The sequence below is a fragment of the Dryas octopetala genome, chromosome 3, assembly GCF_963921425.1.
Source record: "Dryas octopetala chromosome 3, drDryOcto1.1, whole genome shotgun sequence".
NCBI lineage: Eukaryota > Viridiplantae > Streptophyta > Magnoliopsida > Rosales > Rosaceae > Dryas > Dryas octopetala.
The window spans coordinates 8,535,181-8,555,882 of NC_141368.1; the positions used below are offsets into that span (position 1 = coordinate 8,535,181).

Below are 20,702 nucleotides of genomic sequence, written 5' to 3' on the forward strand. Positions count from 1 at the left end.
CAATACCACAAAGGCAAATGCACATACAAATGACAATGACACGCAGGTGACGCCATGGCTTGCTAATGTAAGCATCTCTTTGCAAGAATTTTCTACAGTTCTATTAATTGTACCCTGCTATAATTTTTTTCAGGCCCCTTAAGTGAAACAATAATACATGATGAGTTCATTTACAAGACACTGTTTTTTTAGTACAAATATATCTAGTGACCGAGAATTTATATCCGTATAAAACTTAATTTGGCAATATCTATCAATTAAAAATGTTGTCATACAATTTTTTTTAGTTGTAAAATAAAAAATTTTATATATGACACAATTTTATGTATAAAATTATAAGAACTTCTCGTTTTAATGAAATAAAGAATTTACCGCAACACATAATTATTCACAAACCATACATAAAACTTGTACATTTTTTAACTTGGCAAGAATTCAAAACCTAAAAACTCATATCATGCATGCCCATCCTTTGATCATCAAACTAGCTGAGTAGATTCATACTTTTTCTTTGACCAAAAAAAAAAAAAAGACTCATACTTTTCCTCTTCATAATTGTCTACTTTTACATAATACTAATTGCTAAGAGACTTATCCTAAGCTTCAACCACCAACTTCATCTCAACACTGAGTGCCCATGACTTTAATGTGATGTAACAAATTTCTTCCTAATTGGGTCCCACCCCTTTTGGCTCATTGGATGGGTGCTCTGTCTACCAACATGGTGGCCGCACCCATCTCACCAACTCTGTACATTAAGCAAGAAAATACAAAAAAACAAAAAAAATACAAAGAAAGTGGCTGCTGTGGTATATGCACCATATCTTACAGCCAAAACAACAAGTATTATACAATCATCTATCTTAGACCATGAAATAGGAAAGGGCAAAAAAGGAAAAATAAAGTAACATGGGTGACTGAATTTTAATTTGAAATTTGGGTTTTCCACTTTGTGACGACATCAGAGAGTGCCTTTGTGGAAGCCCCATCCTCACTCAGAGCCTGTGCAGCAGCATCCTTGAGCTCCCTCATTCGGTTTCTAAGTCGCTTACCATCCTCACCTTCCATCAAAGCCTTAACCACTAGGGCAACTTCCTCTCTCTCCACCACCCCATTCTCACTGGGCTTGGGCCTCAATGCCACTTTGATGTCTTGGGTAAACAAGGCAGCATTCATTTTCTGCTCAGCATAGAGTGGCCAAGCAACAAGTGGCACACCACTGGCAACACTCTCCAGGGCTGAGTTCCAACCACAATGGGTCAGGAACCCTCCTGTGGATCCATGGCTGAGGATTTGGGCCTGTGGGGCCCAATTGGGCACCATCAGTGCCCTCCTTCTGGTCCTTTCCAGAAACCCCTTTGGCAAAAACTCCAAAGGGTCATTCTGACTCTGGGCACTGAAATAGGTGGCATTGGCAGCCGTGTCACTTGGACTCCTCACCACCCAAAGAAACCTCTGCTCACTCATCTCCAACCCAAAAGCTAGTTCACTCATCTGATCATAGGAGAGGGTCCCACCACTCCCAAAGGAGACAAATAGGACAGACCCATCTGGCTGCTCATCCAACCACTTCAAACACTTGGAGGCTGACTCATCAACCCCACTAAGATCCATTTTCACAAGCGGGCCAACCGGGTAAACGGGTGGTTTTCCGGGTTCTTTCTCTTGCAGAGCTTTTACAGCACCAGGCTCCAATTCCATGAAGCTATTCACCATAATCCCATCCGCCAATCTGTACCGCTTCGTATGGTGAAGAACCCACCTGTAGGATTCGTCTTTCCGGTCCTGAACCGGGTCGAGCAACTCCGAACCGGGAATTGGGATACAACCCGGGATAGTAACCGGTTCATCGAGCTCTCTATACTCGCACGACACCGTTTCGTCGAGCTTCGGCAAGTAAAAGAAGAGAGACAAGGCCATGGCGGTGGAGGGGAAGAAAATGTAGGAGGAGAGATTGAATTCTTTGGCGACGTCGAAAGCGTCGGTGCCGAAAAGATCGACGACCAGCCCGACGAGCTTGGTTTTGGCGCTGTGGGAAATCAAGGACTTGAGCGCGTGGCGAAGAGACGCCAGAGAGCGACTGACGGTGAGGGAGATGATGGTTTCGATTTTGGAGGAACTGGGGAGATCTTCGAAGTTGACGGGTGGGAGGAAGAGGTGGTCGATGGCGGCAGGGAGGGCGGCGAGGACGGAGCTCTGGGCTTTGGTGGGGGGCCCGTCGGAGGGCACGATGAAGGTGACGGTGAAGTTGTGGTGGTGGACGAGTCGCTTTGCGAACTCGGCGAGTGGGATCAGGTGACCCATGCCGGGACTCGGAAGAATGGCGATGTGGGGTGTTTGTGGTTGTGACATGGTGGCTAGAGGTGGCTTGAAATACCAAAAAGCTTTTTAGGAGAAGAGAGAGAGAGAGAGAGAGGTGTTATGGGCCTTATGGCAATGTTGATTTCAGAATGATGTAATATGCTTTATATAGATAATAGATGTGAGGAGATCGCATTAAGATTTTAAAAATTTTATTTATTCGGGATGGAGAGACTGAGAGAGAGAGAGAGAGAGAGAGAGAGAGAGAGAGAGAGAGAGAGAGAGATGAATATACTTAATTGGGATGTGGGAAGTTTGTGTTTTGTTTTGTAGTCTTGGTCAATTTTGTTGTTTGGTTGTGAGTGTGGAATTTTATATGGAGGGATGATCGGAATGTTTTGTAATGGTATATATATATATATGAAGGTTGGTTGAGAAATTTTTTAACCATACTACCGTCTGTGATGGTAAATTTACTTATTATATTCTAAATGGACGATCTATTTATTTTTTGAAGTATTATATAATAAATATACAAGTATTATAAATTTATAATATATGAAGATTAATATACGTTACACCAAAAAATAAAATATTCGGGTTGAAGATAATTAAGAGGCTACGGAATTGTCTAGAGGGGAGAGTTTTGTTGGAACGGTGTGCCATGCATTGATTCAACACGTGTGGTGTGATGTCAACTCAAACGTAATGCTTATGTTATCAACTATACTTGGCATTTTCTACTTTGTTTGGTCACGATTCAATTGTAGGAATATTTGAACGCGTGTGATTTTTGGTCATTCATACATATTGGTGAAATTAACTGGTGTTTGATAGAGTGGTTGTCTGATTTTTGGTATTAATATATATCGATAAAATTAAAAAAATTATTGGATATAATCGATATATCGTCATGTGGTGTAATTAATTTAACGTGTAAGGATATTATTAGATGATTTGTTTAAATTTATAAGGTATAGTATTAATAACATTCACTCATATTATGAGATATAAATTAGTTATACTACATAACAGTGTATTGGTTATACAAAATAATTTCTCGTGAAATTGATATTTAATAGAGTGGTTGTATTATACTCCGGTAGAAAAATTAACTCGTCAATATTTAAGAGTAAAAAATAATTTGCATGTTATATAATAATTATATGGCAAAAATTTCATGTGTTACTGATAGCTCAACAACGGATAATGATTATTAATTGTTGACGTGTGCTGCTAATATATCAACTATTAATAACCGCTTACATATATATGGAAGATTTTGAAAATGGACTCCTTTTATTTTATTTGACGAAATTAATTAAGAGAATTGTTATAAGAAATATGTAATGCAATGGAAATATTGCATATTTCAATGGAATCCAATGGAGAATGAAACTAATTTGCGTTTTTGGGGGAAGCTAACAATTGAATCATCATTAATATGTCAAAGGACCACGTACATCAGTATTGATATAGGCATATATATATATATATATATATATATATATAGCTTTGCCTATGAACGTTCAACCTGCTAAATATTAAATGTTTCAGTTGTGGACAATTCGATAGTTTACCTGTCATTTTCTATAACATGTGGTTTTAAGAGACACCAGTCCAAATTATATGGCTCTTTGGATTTCATAAGCTTTCTTACCAAGTGGTCTTTATAGGGATCGATATTCTCTGCAAATAATTTTCAGAATGATCGAATAAGTATGAGATGTACTAAATATTATCTCCACTGATATGATAGTATTTAGGAGTTGTTTTTTTTTTTTTTTTTTTAACTGTTTTACCACTTGAACTAACAAAAAAATTATTCATATTTTCATGTTAATTATAAACCATATTTCATCACGTACCAAAGCGCAATAAACTGCATATATCTCCAGTTCTTCCACCGTCTAATTAATGAAAGATTCTTTAGATATTTCCAAAAATATACGAGGAAGGTTGAGCCAACCAAAATTGAATAAGGTCAACGTGTATGGGACAAGAGGCCAATCAAAATCGGATAACGTTTTGTACGTGAAACAAATTATCAGTCAATTCTGATCAAATGGAGTGTATGTGGCCTTATTTTAGAATGAAACCTTGATCGAATTACTTTGTGGATTTTGACTACTGATATTGTTTATTGATATTCTATGTGATGATATATATGGTGTAATCTTATGGGAAAAAGGTATACCCTAAATTCGATAGTTATCATATACTAGTTATGCCCTCACATATATCATAGAAGGTAAACAAGAGTATTGCAAATGATTCTGTTTCTTCATTGAAGCAAAAGACCTTTCGGTGCAATCCTAAATATATATTAGTGGAAAAGGCATACCCTAAATTCAACGTACTATTGATGTAAGAATAATAATAATTCATGCATTAGGTTTAGAGTGTAGGGTTTAGAGTGGGTGGGACATAGAGTGGGTAGGAAAAAAGGGTCAGCCCCAAATAATTCCACATGAAAGTGTATCACGTACCTAAAAATAAATTAAGCTAAAAGACAATCTATTTTGCGGGCACGGTCAACAGTGTAAAAAAAGTTTTCGAGGGCTCGGAAGATGCATATGCAGTTTGTAGGATATTTTGAGCTTGCATATGCAGTTTTTAGAATGCAGATGCACATGTTTAGGTTCCAGATGCATTGCATTTAGAGCTAATTTTGAAATTGCATATGCAATTGTTAGAGTATTTTGAACTTACATATGCATTTTTTTAGTTGCAGATGCACATTTTTAGGATGTAGATGCAACCTCCAAGTGCTCGACAAGAATCGACGAGTGCTTGGTAAGAATTTTGTCCTAGAAGTTAAGTATTGAGTCGAGTGGACTGTGGATTAAGATTTTTTTTTTTTTTTTCTTATTTTGGTCTTCTAGATAAAATACTTATTATAAGTGATCACATGTAAAATAAATTGGGCACGTACACGAATAATACATGAGTACGACACATTTGAACTAAGCATGTACAACATGGCCTTGTTAATTTGATGCATAAGATTAGATATAATAGGATAAATGGCTAGATTCATATGTATTTAAGGAAGAAGATGAAATATGTTTTCTAATTTGAAAGAAGAAGATGAATTAGTTATGAGGGGAAACTTATCCCCCTTAATCACACCATTTTGGGGGGGGATTAGAAGGGATAAGTTTTCCCCTATTATTAGTCCATTTCTTTTTCATTTTTTTCCTTAAAGTTAGAAGCTTCTTCCTTGAGTACCATGATTTTTCCATTTATCCTATCTTATCAAATCTTATGCACCCAACGAGGCCCATGAGTATTGTGTCTTTGTTAGGTAAAATATTTGATATGACAACACAAACACATATATATTCAAGAAATGAGTATGGATCAAGATTTTCTTTTACAAAATGGCCTTGTTCAAGTAAGGGCATGAAATGAGCTCATAATAAGCACAAACCATTTAACAGTGTGTGCCGTTTTTTTTTTTTGGTTCAAGTAAGGACATGAAATGAGCCCGTAATAAGCACAAACCATTTAATAATGTGTGACGTTTTTTTTTTGTTTGTTCAAGTAAAGGCATGAAATGAGTCCGTAATAAGCACAAACCATTTAACAATGTGTGACGTTTTTTTTTTGTTTGGTTCAAGTAAAGGCATGAAATGAGTCCGTAATAAGCACAAACCATTTAACAATGTGTGCCGTTTTTTTTTTTTTTGTTCAAGTAAGGGCATGAAATGAGTCCGTAATAAGCACAAACCATTTAACAATGTGTGACGTTTTTTTTTTTGTTTGGTTCAAGTAAAGGCATGAAATGAGTCCGTAATAAGCACAAACCATTTAACAATGTGTGCCGTTTTTTTTTGTTTGTTCAAGTAAGGGCATGAAATGAGTCCGTAATAAGCACAAACCATTTAACAGTGTGTGCTGTTTTTTTTTGTTTGTTCAAGTAAGGGCATGAAATGAGTCCGTAATAAGCACAAACCATTTAACAGTGTGTGCCTTTTTTTTTTTTTTTTTGTTCAAGTAAGGGCATGAAATGAGCCCAGCACAAAATCAATTGATTGTTTGCTTAGGTCAACAAGTTCTAGAACCATTTACATAATCATGGATTACACCTCGAAATTCAAGGGATGATTTTGAACTCGCAGTTGCCTTAAACAATTTATTTATTATAATTAGGGCCTAATGGCCCTAATCCATGCATAATGATTTATCAAAAAAGTGGTACAACTTTTGAACTCATGAAGAAGACTTTGTAAATCAGTCAAATTAAAGAAAAAAGGAGGCTTTTCAAAGATCTCAAAACAGGTGAATCTTAAGGGATGAAAACAAAATGGTTAGGAAATTAAATTGAGAATATTAGAGTATGTTTTTATAAAGTATCCAAATTAATTACGGCCTTATACTTTGTGGCTTTATATATTTTGAATTCTTAATTAAGTTGGAGGATATTTTAGATACGTAAGTAATCTCATGCATAATTCTACGATTTAAATTTATTTTAAAATAAAAAAGTACGTAATCGATGACATTACGGTGATGAAGGCATGACGCTAGGAGAAGTTCTAAATTTCATGTTTAATTGAAGAGTTAATTTGTTCTTTGTACAATGGCCCTTGGATCCATTATGGAGGCGTAGATAATGATGGTTAATTATGAAGTGATTATGATTTTGCATTATTGTTTACTCAACCCGAAACATGATTAAGATATTATATTACAAAAGATTATTTAGACGTGGGGTCATTACCAACTTATCAATTAGGTTTTAATTCACTCTTTAATATTACAATAATACTAATTATCCCACTTTTTTTTTTTTTTTCATATTTGTATCTCACTTTATGTGTTATTATTTTACTGAACAAAGTTTTTTTTTTTAGATTTTATTTTTTAGTTTTCAATATATAAATGTCATGTAAGGTGATATAAACTTGTGGTATAAAAATGTGGTAAGTGTAGCATTATTGTTAATATTATTTTATTTGTTTCTTCGAGTTTGAATAATGGTACCAGCTCCACAGGTGTCAACTCTTAGGGCCTTCAATAGGTGTACTTGTGACCAAGAAGTTAAATTTTTTTTTTTTTTGTATGAAAATTTTAACACGAAACCAAGCACTTTTCATTAAAATTTTGAAAAATTTCGCATGAAATTTCGAGCTCACTGTGCACTTATCTTGGACAAATTTCAACCAAAATTTCGATGTAAACACTGTCGAAACCGCTGAAAAATATGTCGGAGTAGCCGCGACCTTTATCTCGTCAATTTGCCAACGTGAGTGATTTTCTAGGCAATCAGAGGCCATTGCTAGACTCGCCGTGACTTTAGGGAAGAGAACCCAGGTGGTCCGGCGACACGTTATGGTCAAAAATTGGAGATTGCCGTCGGAGGACCCGTCGACCTTAAGCTTTGAAACACAGTCGAAGGCGAGCAGTTGGGGAAGATGTCGGCACAGGGAGAGAGAAAAGGTGACGTCGTAACGACACTCCTTTCGCCACTTGGTTCGCCAACAATCGCTGCTGAACTAAGAGAAATCGAAGAAAGAGGGAGTGAGGTCAGGGAGAAAGTGTGACCAGAGAGAAAGGAGAGAGAAGAGAGAGAATGATAGTGTGTCATGGGGGGGTTGCGTGAATAAGGAGAGAGAAATGAAGATAAAAAATCTGATTTTGGGTTTTTAAAACTCATGTTTGTAAATTTACAAAATTACCCCTCGCTTCAAACGCTCGTATCTCTCAAATCGTAGCTCCGATCGATGCACAGTTCGCGCCCACGTGTTCGTGTGTTCGAGACCTTTCCAACAAGCCATAAATTGAAGTCAAAAGCCCAATAGTTCAAAAAGTCAAAGAATGGGTAAAACTAATTTAAAACAAAAAATATAAAATTAACCCAAAACATTTTATTTCTCAAATAAATTTTCAAAATATTTAAAATACTTTTCAAAATACAGGGTCTCACAATCTACCTCCCTTAAAATAATTTTGTCCTTTAAATTTCCAAAGAAAGTAATAATAGAACAACTTCAAACAAGCACAAACAATAACAATCTAAAACTCTGAAAAGTTCTTTTCATTTATGAAAAACTGGAAAATAAATTACACAAGCTTTGAGGTGTTTGTTCAATAAAATTTATGTAATTTTTAATTACATATCGTAAACACTATCTAATTCTTTGTTAATTTGTCACTTTTATGTGGAACAAAAAAAGAATATATCATAGCATTGTTTAGATAATGTGTGCAAAAGTGTGAAAACTTCAATGCATATATATTTATTGTCTCTATTTTTCTTATTACATAATGAGAGATACAAACACATAAAATATATATACTCGTAATGAAAAAAAAAATTTCTCATGTATATCGGCACCAACATATATAGCAGACTAGAACCATATAAGAATGTCTTTAAAGACATTACACATATTCATAATAGTGGGAGATTTTTAAGTCCACCCTAGGGTGATAGGGTAATTATTGGTGAGTCCTCGGGTGATAGGGTAATTATTGGTGAGGTATATAAAAAAAAAATACTTTTAAATTATATTCTTAAAAAAGTAAGAGTGCATGTCTACCGCTCCATACACTAATTAAGACATAATTCAACTTTCCAAGATAGGTAAACACTGTCCAAGTCACCTTCACAGCTTCACTAGATGTAGCACTAAATCAAATTGAAGAATACAAACAGGTTGAGACTTGAGAGTAATATTAGAGCTGACACCCAAACCCAGCTAGGGAAGCATATATGACTCTAGAGTTAATTCAACCTTTATGAGAAATATGTCGAAATTTCATACCTGTGAAAAATCAGCAGTGACTCTAAAGAATCGTTTGATATCCTTTTCAAATACTATTTTTTTGTTTTCATCTACGATATTTATAGATAAACTAAGAAAAAAAAATTAAAACAATTTTTAATTTGCGAACCGAACGGGCTAATTACTTATTTGTTTCTTCAACTTGATAACCAACTCAGACAGTGACTTTGTAGAAGAACCCTCTTCACTCATTGCTTTGTTAGCAGCTTCCTTCCAAGCATTCATTTGATCACGAACCCGAAACCCTTCTTCCCCTTCCATTAATTCCTTCACAATTCTAGCAACCTCCTCACATCCCACTATCCCATTCACATTAGCTTTGGGTCTCAATGCCACCTTCAAATCCTCAGTCACCACAATTGCATTCATCTTTTGCTCTGCATACAAAGGCCAAGCAATGAGAGGCACACCATTCACAATGCTCTCAAGGATTGAATTCCAACCACAATGGGTCAAGAACCCACCTACTGATCCATGGCCCAGGATCTCAGTCTGTGGAGCCCATGATGCCACTAGCAGGCCTTGCCCTTTGGTCCTGTCAACAAACCCATTTGGTAGGAAGCCCAAAGGGTCTGTTTGGCTATGGACACTAAAAAATGAGGCATTGGCAGATTTATTATCTGGGCTTCTCACAACCCACAAAAACTTCTTCCCACTCATTTCAATCCCTAATGCCAATTCATTAAGCTGTTCAGAGGAGAGCGTCCCACCACTCCCAAATGACACAAACAAAACAGACCCACTTGGCTGATCATCCAACCATCTCAAACACTCTGTCCCACCAGGCCCATTACATGATGGACTGGCCTGTATAACCGGCCCAATAGGGTAAACCATTGCCCCACAAAGCCCAACATCATCTTGCAGAGCTTTTATAGCATCTGCCTCCAATTCCATGAAGCTATTCACTATGATTCCCTCAGCCAAACCAACCCTTTTCCCATGGTGAAGAAACAGCCTGTATGCTTCATTCTTTCTGTCTTGAAAAGGCTCTGGAAAATCTCTCCCACAAATGGGTCTGCACCCAGGCAGGTTCACAGGCTCAGTCAAGTCTCTGTATTCACAAGAAACCATATCGTCAATTTTGGGCATACAAAGCAACAGATTTAATCCCATAACCATGGAGGACCAAAACAAGTAAGATGGGACACTGAATTCGTTTGCCACATCAAATGCCTCTGTGCCAAATATATCAACCACCAAGCCTACAAGATTGGCATTTGCAGCTAAGGACCCCAAAACTTGACGAATTGCAGAAAGAGAGCGAGTGACAGAGAGGGTTATTTTTGTTTCGGTTTTGGTCCCTTCTGGGAGGTCACCAAAATCAATTGGAGGAAGAAAGAAATGGTTTATGGATTTGGGGAGGGTTTGAAGAATGGCATTTTGGGCTTTGGGTGGAGGCCCAATTGTGGGGATAATGAAAGTGATGGTGAAGTTGTGGTGGTGGTGAAGAAGCTTGGCTAACTCAATGAGTGGGAGAAGGTGACCCATGCCTGGACTTGGTACCATGGCTATGTGTTTGTTCTTCATTTCTGCAGCAAAGCAAAGAAAGGTTTGGAAGTGGGTGTGAAGAAAAGATGGGGAGTTTCAAAGAATTATATAGACTCACTTTGACTTTGTTATGATCAGTTTTAAATCATGGAAGTTCTGGAATTACAATGACTCATATAGAATAGTTGAGAGACATGTTCATACATATGCTCAAGCATTCCAGAGAAATTGACCGTCTGTGAGTTTTGAATTGAAGGATTGATTTCTAGTCGGTTCTGACTTCTGAGACCTTTACTTGTAGTCGGTCTGTGGGTTGAGTCTAGAGCCTGCTGTAAGTTGGATGGTACAAGTTTCGGTGCTATTTGTCTTCTATCGACGTGTGGTCTACCGTCAACAATGAATCAATGATCTGATATAAATGTGGTCTAAATAGTTTTGCTGTAATAAAAAAGAATAGTTTAGAGACATGTTCATATATATGCTCAAGCATTCCAGAGAAATTGACCGTTTGAGAGTTTTGAATTCAAGGATTGATTTCTAGTCGGTTCTGACTTGAGACCTTTACTTGTAAGTCGGTCTGTGGGTTGAGTCCAGAGCCTGCTGTACGTTAGATGGTACAAGTTTCGGTGCTACTAGTCGATAGACGACTTGTGGTCTACAATGATTGATATAAGGGTTTTTTTATATATTTAGGACCTAAATTTTGAGATTTGTTTTAATATGGTACTTAAATTTTTATTTGTTCTAATTGAGTATTTAAATTTTTATTTTGTGTCTAATAAATATTCATGTAAATTTCTGTTAAAATTGTTAACAGAAGTTAGGGACAATATGGTCATTTCAAAAAAATTATATTTTAATTATAATTTTTTGTTTTTGTTTGTTTGTTGTGTGTTTTTTTTTTTAAAAAACATATAAAGAAAATAATTAAAATATAATTTTTTTAGTGACTATATTGCCTCTAACTTTTGTTGATAATTTTAACAGAAATTCATTTGGTATCTATTAGACACAAAATAAAAGATCATGTACTCAATTGAGACAAATAAAAGTTTATGTACCACATTAAGACAAGGGTCAAAGTTTAAGTATAATTTTTATGTACCACATTAAGACAAGGGACAATATGGTCATTTCAAAAAAATTATATTTTAATTTTAATTTTTTGTTTTTGTTTTTGTTTGTTTGTTGTGTTTGTTGTGTGTGTTTTTTTTTAATTTTAAACATATAAAGAAAATAATTAAAATATAATTTTTTTAGTGACTATATTGCCTCTAATTTTTGTTGACAATTTTAACAGAAATTCATTTGGTATCTATTAGACACAAAATAAAAGTTTAGGTACTCAATTGAGACAAATAAAAGTTTATGTACCACATTAAGACAAGGGTCAAAGTTTAAATACTAAATATATAAAAAAAAAAAAAAAACTTATATAAATGTGGTCTAAATAGTTTTGCTGTAGTAAAAAACATGGATTTATTTATTTTAGTGGAAATTTTTTTTAATACAATTCTTCTTGTAAATTAAAATTATTTACGGAGAAATTCTTGCATACAATGATTTTTTTGTAAATTAAAATGTGACCATGTGCATAATAAATAACCACATTTTCAGGAGTATTTCATTTTGTTCATCATATTTTTGTGAACCATTTTTGTATTTAATCATAATTAAATTAGTATAGACTAAGAGCATCTCCAAAGAAGAAACAAAATTGGCTCTTCAAACTCCACTTTGCTCACCTTGACAGTTTAAAGAGTAAGAATTGCTACTTTCAAATTTTTCACTCTAACAAAATCGACACCGTTTCTTTCTTTTAGGTGGGTGATTTATAAACTTCATCGTTCTTTACAGACAAACAACTCATTATTTAACACAATAAATAATAATAATTAATTGATGGGTTTAACAAAATTAAATATTTAAATAGTGCAAAAAAGCATGGAACTTCTGGAATTACGTCGACTCATATAGATAAGCTAGCTATTTAGGCCATAGTTGAGAGACATGATCGTGTGCTCAAGGATTCCAGAGACATTGACAATTTGAGTGCATTTATTTAATTGATCGATTGCTTTTCAACCTCAATTTCTACTCAGTTCGTGGGCTGAGTCTATACTCTATAGCCTCCTCAATTATATATGAAACCTTTACTTCTAGTCGGCCTGTGGATTGAGTCGAGAGCATAGAGAAAACTTTCCTATTTTGTTATAATGATGTGACACATGTGAGAGAGGATAATTAGTCATAATTTTAATGCACGTCTCAAATCTCCTTTTCACATGTGTGATGTCTCACACTATTAACATAAATTGATATGAAAGTTTTTTTCTCTCTTTTTTTGCTAAGTAAAGAAAATTACAAAGCAAACTCATGCTCACAATCAAGACCTAATTGATCTAGCATGAGAGCATGAGAATAAATAAGGAACCGAATTGATCCAAACCCTATTTTATATACAACTCTTCTATATACAAGTTTTTCTCTTTTATATACAACTCTTCTTGCACATTCAACCCTTTTATGGAGAAATTCTTGCATGCAACGATTATAATCAGGAACATATCCATATTTTCAAATTAGTATGGGCTGAGATGTGTCGAGAAAGACTTAGTTAGGTTGGACTGTTGGAGTTATATATATTTAGGATGGGCTATTACTTTAGAAAACCTATATATATAAAAATAATTCGCATGGGCCATGGCTTACATCCTATACAACTCAATAGGTAGATCTGTCCATGCATGTGTTCCTCTCATTAAATACTAGTCATCTATAAAGAGTGGTCGGAGTAACTTGAGTGTAAACAAAGTAGACAATTGTCTCGGGCTTCGAAATGTTAAGATTTCAAAATTTATAATATTTATATAGTGTATACTATATAAATCCTCAAGTAATGTATATGAAGAATGGAATATGAAGAATGGAGGCCTTGTTTTTATGGTTTGTACTTTTAGACCAATTTTGTTGAGAGAATTTCTTAATAATATTGTTTTCAATGCAATCATAATCGTAAACAGTTTTGTTGAATAATAAAAGAGGCCAGCAAACCACAAAGGGGCCCTTTTGGACTTTTGGAAGCCCAAGCTGAGCCCAAAAACCACTGGAGCCTCTTTCTCTGCATCATAACGGTTCCAAATAAACGGATCCGAATCGAACCAAAAATCTGAGCTTCAGCGAGACAAGGGAAGAAGAAGAAGAAGATGATATACAGGAAATGGAGCCTGTTAACAGGGCCAGTAGCGATCTTGGGGGGCATAGTAGGCACTGTCGTCGTCGCCCACTACCTCTTCGTTGACAACGTAATTTCCTTTTTATTCATTCATTTTCAGATTTATCCCTTCGAATATTTCTTCGTTTCAATTCCGAGAGCTTTTAAAAGTAATTTATCAATTTATTCCAATGAGGCTTTGCGTTTTCGATTTTTGTGGCTAGATCAGGCTCGTGAGAGAAAAAACAAAATTCTAGGGTTTCTCTGCTTCAGTTTCTTAATTCAAGTATTAGGATTTTAGCTTTGCTTATATGCCCCAATAAAATAGATACAATATCTTTGTTTCCAAGTGGTTTAATGTGCCAAATTAGCCTACAAAATGAGACTTTAATCACTATTTTAGTTTACCCAATTGAGGCTTACTCTTAGTTTATCAAAAATGAAAACCTCTAGTGTATTGTTCTTTCTTAAATTCTGTATATATTATACAAAATTTGGCGTTGTTCCAAGGAAGTGATAGCTGTTTTATACATTTACAAATACGTACATACCTAAATATGGGACAGGTTGGTTATTTTTTAAATTTGCTGAATTTGATTCGATATGCATAAATATTGTAATTTACATTTGTTAAATTAAGCAGGATCGGTTTCTTAAGCCGGAGCCAAGGAAGGAAAATGCACCCACTTCAAGCAAATAAGAGGAGGAAGGTGAAGAGCTGCATTTTCAATGTAACCAAGCCTTTTTCTTTTTTTGTTGTCCGTGGTCTGTTGAACATGTTGTTTTGCAAAAATGTTTTGATGTTGCAGTTTCAGACATTACTTGTTAGTTAATAATGCAGAAATTTGAGTTCTGATCTGAGGTTGTGGAGTATATTCTGTGGATATGTATTCTCTGTTTGTCATGACATTAATATGATAATCGATCCAAGTCCATTGCTTTCGATTTTTCTGTTTTGGTTGGTAAACCTTGCGACACAATCCATTGCTTTTGCTACAATGTTGTATTTCAATAGTTGCCATTTTTTGTTCTTACCCTTTTTGGTGTATAAGTAGTCGCTGGTTCCAGTGGTGTACTTAGATTATCCAAATAGACATTTTGGCACTGAAAGTTTGTGCAGCTGCCTGGGCAGGCATGATGTGTCTATTGGACTTGTAGTTTTTTAAGTTGGATTCAGGTATAGAAGGGGGGTTGCCATGGCATGGCTCTACATGATCTAGTAGTTGTGAATTGTGATGCAGGAGACTGGTAAATAGCTTCTTAAAGATAAACCTGTTAATTTTTCCATTCTTTTTTCCAGCAACTATGGACTGAGCTTATGTTTGGGAGTCCTTTTGGTAGTGTCAAATGTATATTCTGATAACCAAAAACACCTTCTGTTGTGTTTGAATGAAATAAACAGAAGTGTGTTTTTTTGTTAGATAAGCACCAAGTGCTTTCTAAATAAGCATTTGTTACTAATTTACCAACTGTTTGAATTTTCAATAAAGATTTTGTTGATTACTGTCTACTATAATTTACTAATTTGGTTTGCTCTCCCGCTGTCATGATCATAACATCAAGTTAAATACTAGTTTTGTAAATCGATCATCTTACAGAAAAATGATGGGATATTTATAGGATGTGTAATTTTACATATAAATTTTTGTCAATACAAAGGGTATACTGTTTTGCAGCTGGGTCAAAGAATTTGACAGGGTTAAAAGAATAAAAAAAGTTTACATACAACTTCAATTTTCTTCTTAGCGAGCCGTTTCTCTACATAATACGGATTCCAGCCTTCAAGATTAATGACTTTCCTGTTGTTTTAGGCATATAATTTCTCACACGACAAACAACCCCAGCAAATGCTTATAAAGTATTTCCAAAATGCAATCCTCCCCACCTTCTATACAACCTTCAATACGGTCATTGATAGTTGTCACCATTGACCAACAATTCCATCACTAAATCATTCCAAGAGTCTATTGGCCCAGGTAAGCACCAATGTAGGCAATCATTCTGGACTTTGGCATTTTTATCTTTAGCAAATGGCTGGAATTGCCTGTATGGACCTGGGTGCCCATCAGGTCTCAACAGTGAAAGATGGGTTGTGTCCAATAATTTTAAGTTCTCTCGCTTTTCAGATCCTTCGGCCGCAGCCTTCTCAAATTCCTCAACCTCAATATTCCGCATTACAATATCTACATCTTTCATATCGACCTCACCTTCTTTGAATGGCACTGTTCTATTGCAATACCCTCCACTGAACCACTCTCCATTCTCGAAGTGGTCTGGCGTGGTGGTTCTGAAGAATACAGACGCTTTATGATCTGACCCTGTGATGAAATTGAAAACAAGACGGAGAGCTTTGCGATAGGCATAGTCAATTCCTAACTCGGTCAAGTTCTTTCCAGGGCAGTAATGGCAGCCTCCCACCGTATTGTTCTCGTGGTAAATCGCAGTTTTAAGGAACCATTTCCCACCAGCAATCACCACGTAATCCAAGCTGTTATACTGATCGGTCCATGTCTTGTCAAGCTTGTCAAGATAAAGCTGGATTTCGGAAGTAGAAACTCCATTCATGTCTTCGAAAATGGCTGCTTTGATGAGGAAAGGAGTCCAAATTACCGAAAGGGTAAAGTTATAAGAAGGGAAGTGCCATCTTTTAGACCTGTATTCTTTGTCATGGTATACCTCAACAGCTTGTTCCACCTGTGGGACATAACCACTGAAATTTGATCAATATCCCATTTGGGGACCAAATAACCCAAAGCCAACAAAGAATATATGCAAGGCTATGAAACAAAGCACAAATAGATAACTAGGGGAAGACAGTAAGACTAGTCTACAACAAGTCAGGTTGTGGTAGGTCCTGTATCTATACTAGAATTATATGGTACAGAATTATATATTGGGGTTCTCATATAGAGCATAGATCAGAAACATATCAACCCAGTCTCACATTATATTGGGTCCCCATTTATCCCTTTTTTCTTAGCTAGAAGTAACTCAATTCATGACCACATCTCTTCTCTAAAAAGTAGATCCTTAGTTCAAATGTCATCTCCTCCAATTGTCCTAAAGGCTAAATGATCACACCCAAGAAAACAAAGTTATTTCATTCTTTATGTTAAATTACACAACTCACAATAACTACATGTCATTTCATTATTGGTATGCTAAACCAATAAGATGCAACCATTGTATCTAAGACTATCTCTCACAAACAAAGCTGGGAAAGCTGAGAAACATTGTGACATTCTGTAGGTAATAAGCAACTATCTATGCTCTTTGATGCTAATAATTGCATATAAAAAGCTACAGGTAGCTATGCATACATCAGCAATCATTGGTATTCCATAAATGAAATTTTCAAACCAGAATTATGATCCCATACATATAGTAGGTAAACCTGCTAAGAGAAAGACCCTATAACAAATAAAATGCAGTGGTTTAACCATAAAAGTCAGCACAACACAGTTTGTAGTTGGAAGTATGATTGATTACTAATCCTTCACAGATGAAGAATTATTAAGACAAAGACTTGCCACAGAAGCCAGTAAAAGTTTGAAAGCTTTTGCTAAGAGGAGAGTTATATGAAGTGATTAAAGTAAGTAGGACCCATGTCCCCATGATTAATACACATAAACCACCTTTGTCCCCACAACATAGTTTGGTTACTAAGCTTACCCATTCAATTCCAAAGAGAAAAAGTGGCTAAGGTTTCAACGATGAAAGCTAAATCACACTTTGCTTTTACTGGTTTAAACTTGGTAAGAAATATAATTAGGTGCACATGATGCTCACACATGCACTTTGGTCATTAGAAATGGGAAATAAAACAAGATTAGCAAATTTTAGTTAGATCTGAAGCATAGACAAGAAAATTATGAAAACAAAAGTAGGTATGCAATTTTTTAAATTAATTGAGCAAACACAAGCTAGACACTTCAATGGTGATTCAGAATCCAGAAAAAGTTGTATTCTTGAACACTTAAGAAAAATACCTGGGAGAGAATGCAAAGCAATGACTGCACATGGTTACGTGAGATCGAATCACCAATGAAGGCCCATGATTTGTGTCTCATTAGAGCAAGAAAACTCTCTGGATCGAACTTGGGTAGCTCACAGTCTCTTGGATTCCACCTCCAGTAAAAGTACCCCGAATCTGGGCGACCATTCTTCATACAATTTTGATGAGGCTCCAGCACATGGCAGCTTTCATTAGTGTATCTTGGACCTGAAGGGTCTGGTATCCAATCTCCAGAAAAAATGTCACATTTCACTGCAAGTACATTAGCTAAAATAAACCACTTTGTAGGAGCACAGATTTCCTAAGGTTCAAAGAACCACAACATGAAAGGTTATACTCAAAGCAGAATGTGCTGAATCCTAAATATGAAGGGTGGCTTTTAACTATATAGTGCAGGACATTTTAAGTACCACATATTTTCAGAGCTAGAATTTGCTATTTCAAATTAAAACCAAACAAGTTTCCTATTAGTGGCAACTAAAGAATTGCAAAGATCTATTTTAAACAAATGTGGAGTAGAGAAACAGATTAGAGATTGGAACACTGAACTCAGCTGGCTCATAAACAACTCAAAGGGTATAAAGCCTGAGAGTATTTCTTTCAAAGTTGGCTTGGAATAGATTTGTTTATCACTGTTGGACTGAAAGATAGGAGAGAATTCACAAGAAAAAATTTCCTCACTGAATGTTTCAGTTTATTGCAGAAGAAATTAGAATTAGAATTGTAGTTCTTTATATAAACAATACTAGAATGGTTGGGAGGCTTGGGAGTTGGGGTTGCTCAGCTTGCATTAAATTTGTCTCAGAAAATAAAATAACCAAAGAAACAACAATGAAAAACAACTCTTTTTACGCATCAACACAGTGTATATAAGACAAAATTCATTAAAAATGACTAAAACTTTACAAATCAAGTAGAGAGATCAGATGAGAAAGTTGGGTAACATTAAAAATGAAGAATTTTCATATTCAATCATGGATGCAATGGAAAAAGTGATAGGAAAAAGGAGAAAAAAAAATCAGTCTCAAAAAGGAAAATTTCTCAAGCCTTTAACTGAAACATTTATCCCAGTACATTACACAGACTCATCCACTCTGTCCCCAGAAAAAGAATGAAATCACATTTCTAAAATTAGTATATAAAAATTTTTTTTTTTAAGAAAAAAACAATACAAAAAAACAGAACCAGCCAATTTTCTGTTTCTTAAAGTTTCACTTGTATTTTACTTTCTTTGATCTGCGTTTTCAGCTTCATCTTCATGCATGGCTTCAACCCAAAAAAACAAAACACAAACAAACAAAGAAAAAAAGATTTCCTACCATTCTGAGATGTTTGGGTGTTATTTCCAGGAAAATCAACAGGACCAGGAGCTTGAGCAACAGGGAAAGAAGCCACAGCCACTAAGGACTCTGTTTCTGTTTCTGTTTCTGTTTCTTGCTCTGCTTCTGCAAGAGGAGGTGGCTCTACTACTGGTAATCCAATGGAATCAGAATACAAGAGTCGAAAAGCGAGACCCACTAATAGAAAAGAGACAGTAAGCTTCACCAAGACATGGTTATGTTTGTGCCATGAAAATGGGTTTGATTGAAACCTCATTGCCTTCACCATTAATTTGGTGTCGGAGTGAGGCCAGAAAACTCTGAAGCGGTTGAAGAAAGAGAGAGAGAATGAGTAACAAGTGTTCGGAAAGTGACTGGTTTTTCGCAACAAACCAAACGGGGTTTTAGCCCGAAAATCTTTTCCTTTTAATTTTAGGTGGCTGATATCTAATACAAAGACGTGTGTGTCGTCTATTGTTTCTGCATAACCCTGCCACTGGCATGAGTGCAAAGTGTGTTCTCAGACTTGGGATATATAATGGAAATTATGGAATATTGAACTTTTATTTCTTCTTTTTTTATTTAACTTTTTTGAGTTGACAAAACTCTATATGTAGCTAGAAATGCTCACCTAAAGGACTCAAGGGACCTAAAATGAGAGACAAGTGAGGATAACATATTTAATGGTTCGATTTAAAATTATTATATGTAAAATTAATATTTTATTGAAGTAAATCAGACTCGTAAATGTGCTGTTCTTAAGTTCTTTAGGTAAGCATTGCTTACAGTCCAAAACGCCCACCCAAGGAGTTTAACATCTTTGACAAATTATTTTCTTAAATTTCAAATTTATATGGGTAATGCGTTTTGCCATGAGCTTTGGGAAGAATCTCTTAGAGATTTTATGTTTCATACGACAATTACTTGATCTCAAACATTTGAGTTGTTTTAAGGTGTTAGGAAATATATGCCATATGATCCTATCATATGGTCTAAAATCTAAATATAATATTCGTCTCACATTCTTTTATTTTATTTGGAAGAAGAAGAAGAACGTGATGGATGGATCATTAGATCTAATGCACATGCTCTGCCTTCCTCATTTCTCACACCCTTTGATCTGAATTTTGATGAGTAAGTAGTGAATAGATTATCAGATTATATTATCTGAAAACAGCTGGCTGGAACTTCTGTAGCAGCTTTAATGTCTAGTTTACTGTTTACATCACCACTCCAACCCCCAAAAAAAAATAAAAAATACATCACCACTGGACCACGTTTCTAATTTATACATTTTTATGGGAAGGAGAGCAAACATATATCGGTGGACCATCACGGCATCATTACCCAAACCTAGAAGTTGTATACTATTCACATTCACTTGGTTGTTTTTTACGTCGGCCAATGCTATCTATCTTTTTTACTAATATTTTTTTTATTATTTTAATTTTATAGTGTATTTTTATGATTAAAACTGTTTATATTTTAAATAATTATTTAAAAATCATCGAAAAAATTAACTAAATAAAAAATTATTAAATCATGTATGATAAGAATAGCAACTAAGT

The 20,702-nt window shown here is 35.2% G+C and overlaps 2 protein-coding genes, 1 long non-coding RNA gene and 1 pseudogene across 3 annotated transcripts; 1 reads left to right on the forward strand and 3 right to left on the reverse strand.

The window, feature by feature from the left end:
- Positions 1-784: 784 nt before the first annotated feature.
- On the reverse strand, positions 785-2,437 carry LOC147290477 (hydroquinone glucosyltransferase-like). The gene has a single exon (XM_086236300.1). The coding sequence runs from the start codon at positions 2,350-2,352 to the stop codon at positions 925-927; it is 1,428 nt and encodes a 475-aa protein (XP_086092426.1). The 5' UTR covers positions 2,353-2,437; the 3' UTR covers positions 785-924.
- A 6,287-nt stretch (positions 2,438-8,724) lies between these two features.
- LOC147290478 (hydroquinone glucosyltransferase pseudogene) lies at positions 8,725-10,828 on the reverse strand (annotated as a pseudogene).
- A 2,848-nt stretch (positions 10,829-13,676) lies between these two features.
- LOC147290479 (uncharacterized) lies at positions 13,677-14,658 on the forward strand. The gene is made up of 2 exons (XR_015121076.1): positions 13,677-13,891; positions 14,444-14,658. It is a non-coding gene; the product is annotated as an uncharacterized LOC147290479 (long non-coding RNA).
- A 754-nt stretch (positions 14,659-15,412) lies between these two features.
- LOC147290480 (protein trichome birefringence-like 25) lies at positions 15,413-19,630 on the reverse strand. The gene is made up of 3 exons (XM_086235568.1): positions 19,135-19,630; positions 17,790-18,067; positions 15,413-16,494 (listed from the first exon to the last, which is right to left on the reverse strand). The coding sequence occupies exons 1-3, from the start codon at positions 19,421-19,423 to the stop codon at positions 15,709-15,711; spliced, it is 1,353 nt and encodes a 450-aa protein (XP_086091694.1). The 5' UTR covers positions 19,424-19,630; the 3' UTR covers positions 15,413-15,708.
- Between the last annotated feature and the right edge of the window lie 1,072 nt (positions 19,631-20,702).

Coding starts and splice junctions, on each gene's coding strand:
- LOC147290477 (XM_086236300.1), bottom strand. CDS start 2,352: ATGTCACAACCACAAACACCCCACATCGCCATTCTTCCGAGTCCCGGC.
- LOC147290480 (XM_086235568.1), bottom strand. CDS start 19,423: ATGGTGAAGGCAATGAGGTTTCAATCAAACCCATTTTCATGGCACAAA. Junction 18,068..19,134: donor CACCCAAACATCTCAGAATG/GTAGGAAATCTT, acceptor ATGTACTTGCAG/TGAAATGTGACATTTTTTCT. Junction 16,495..17,789: donor TGCTTTGCATTCTCTCCCAG/GTATTTTTCTTA, acceptor TATGTCCCACAG/GTGGAACAAGCTGTTGAGGT.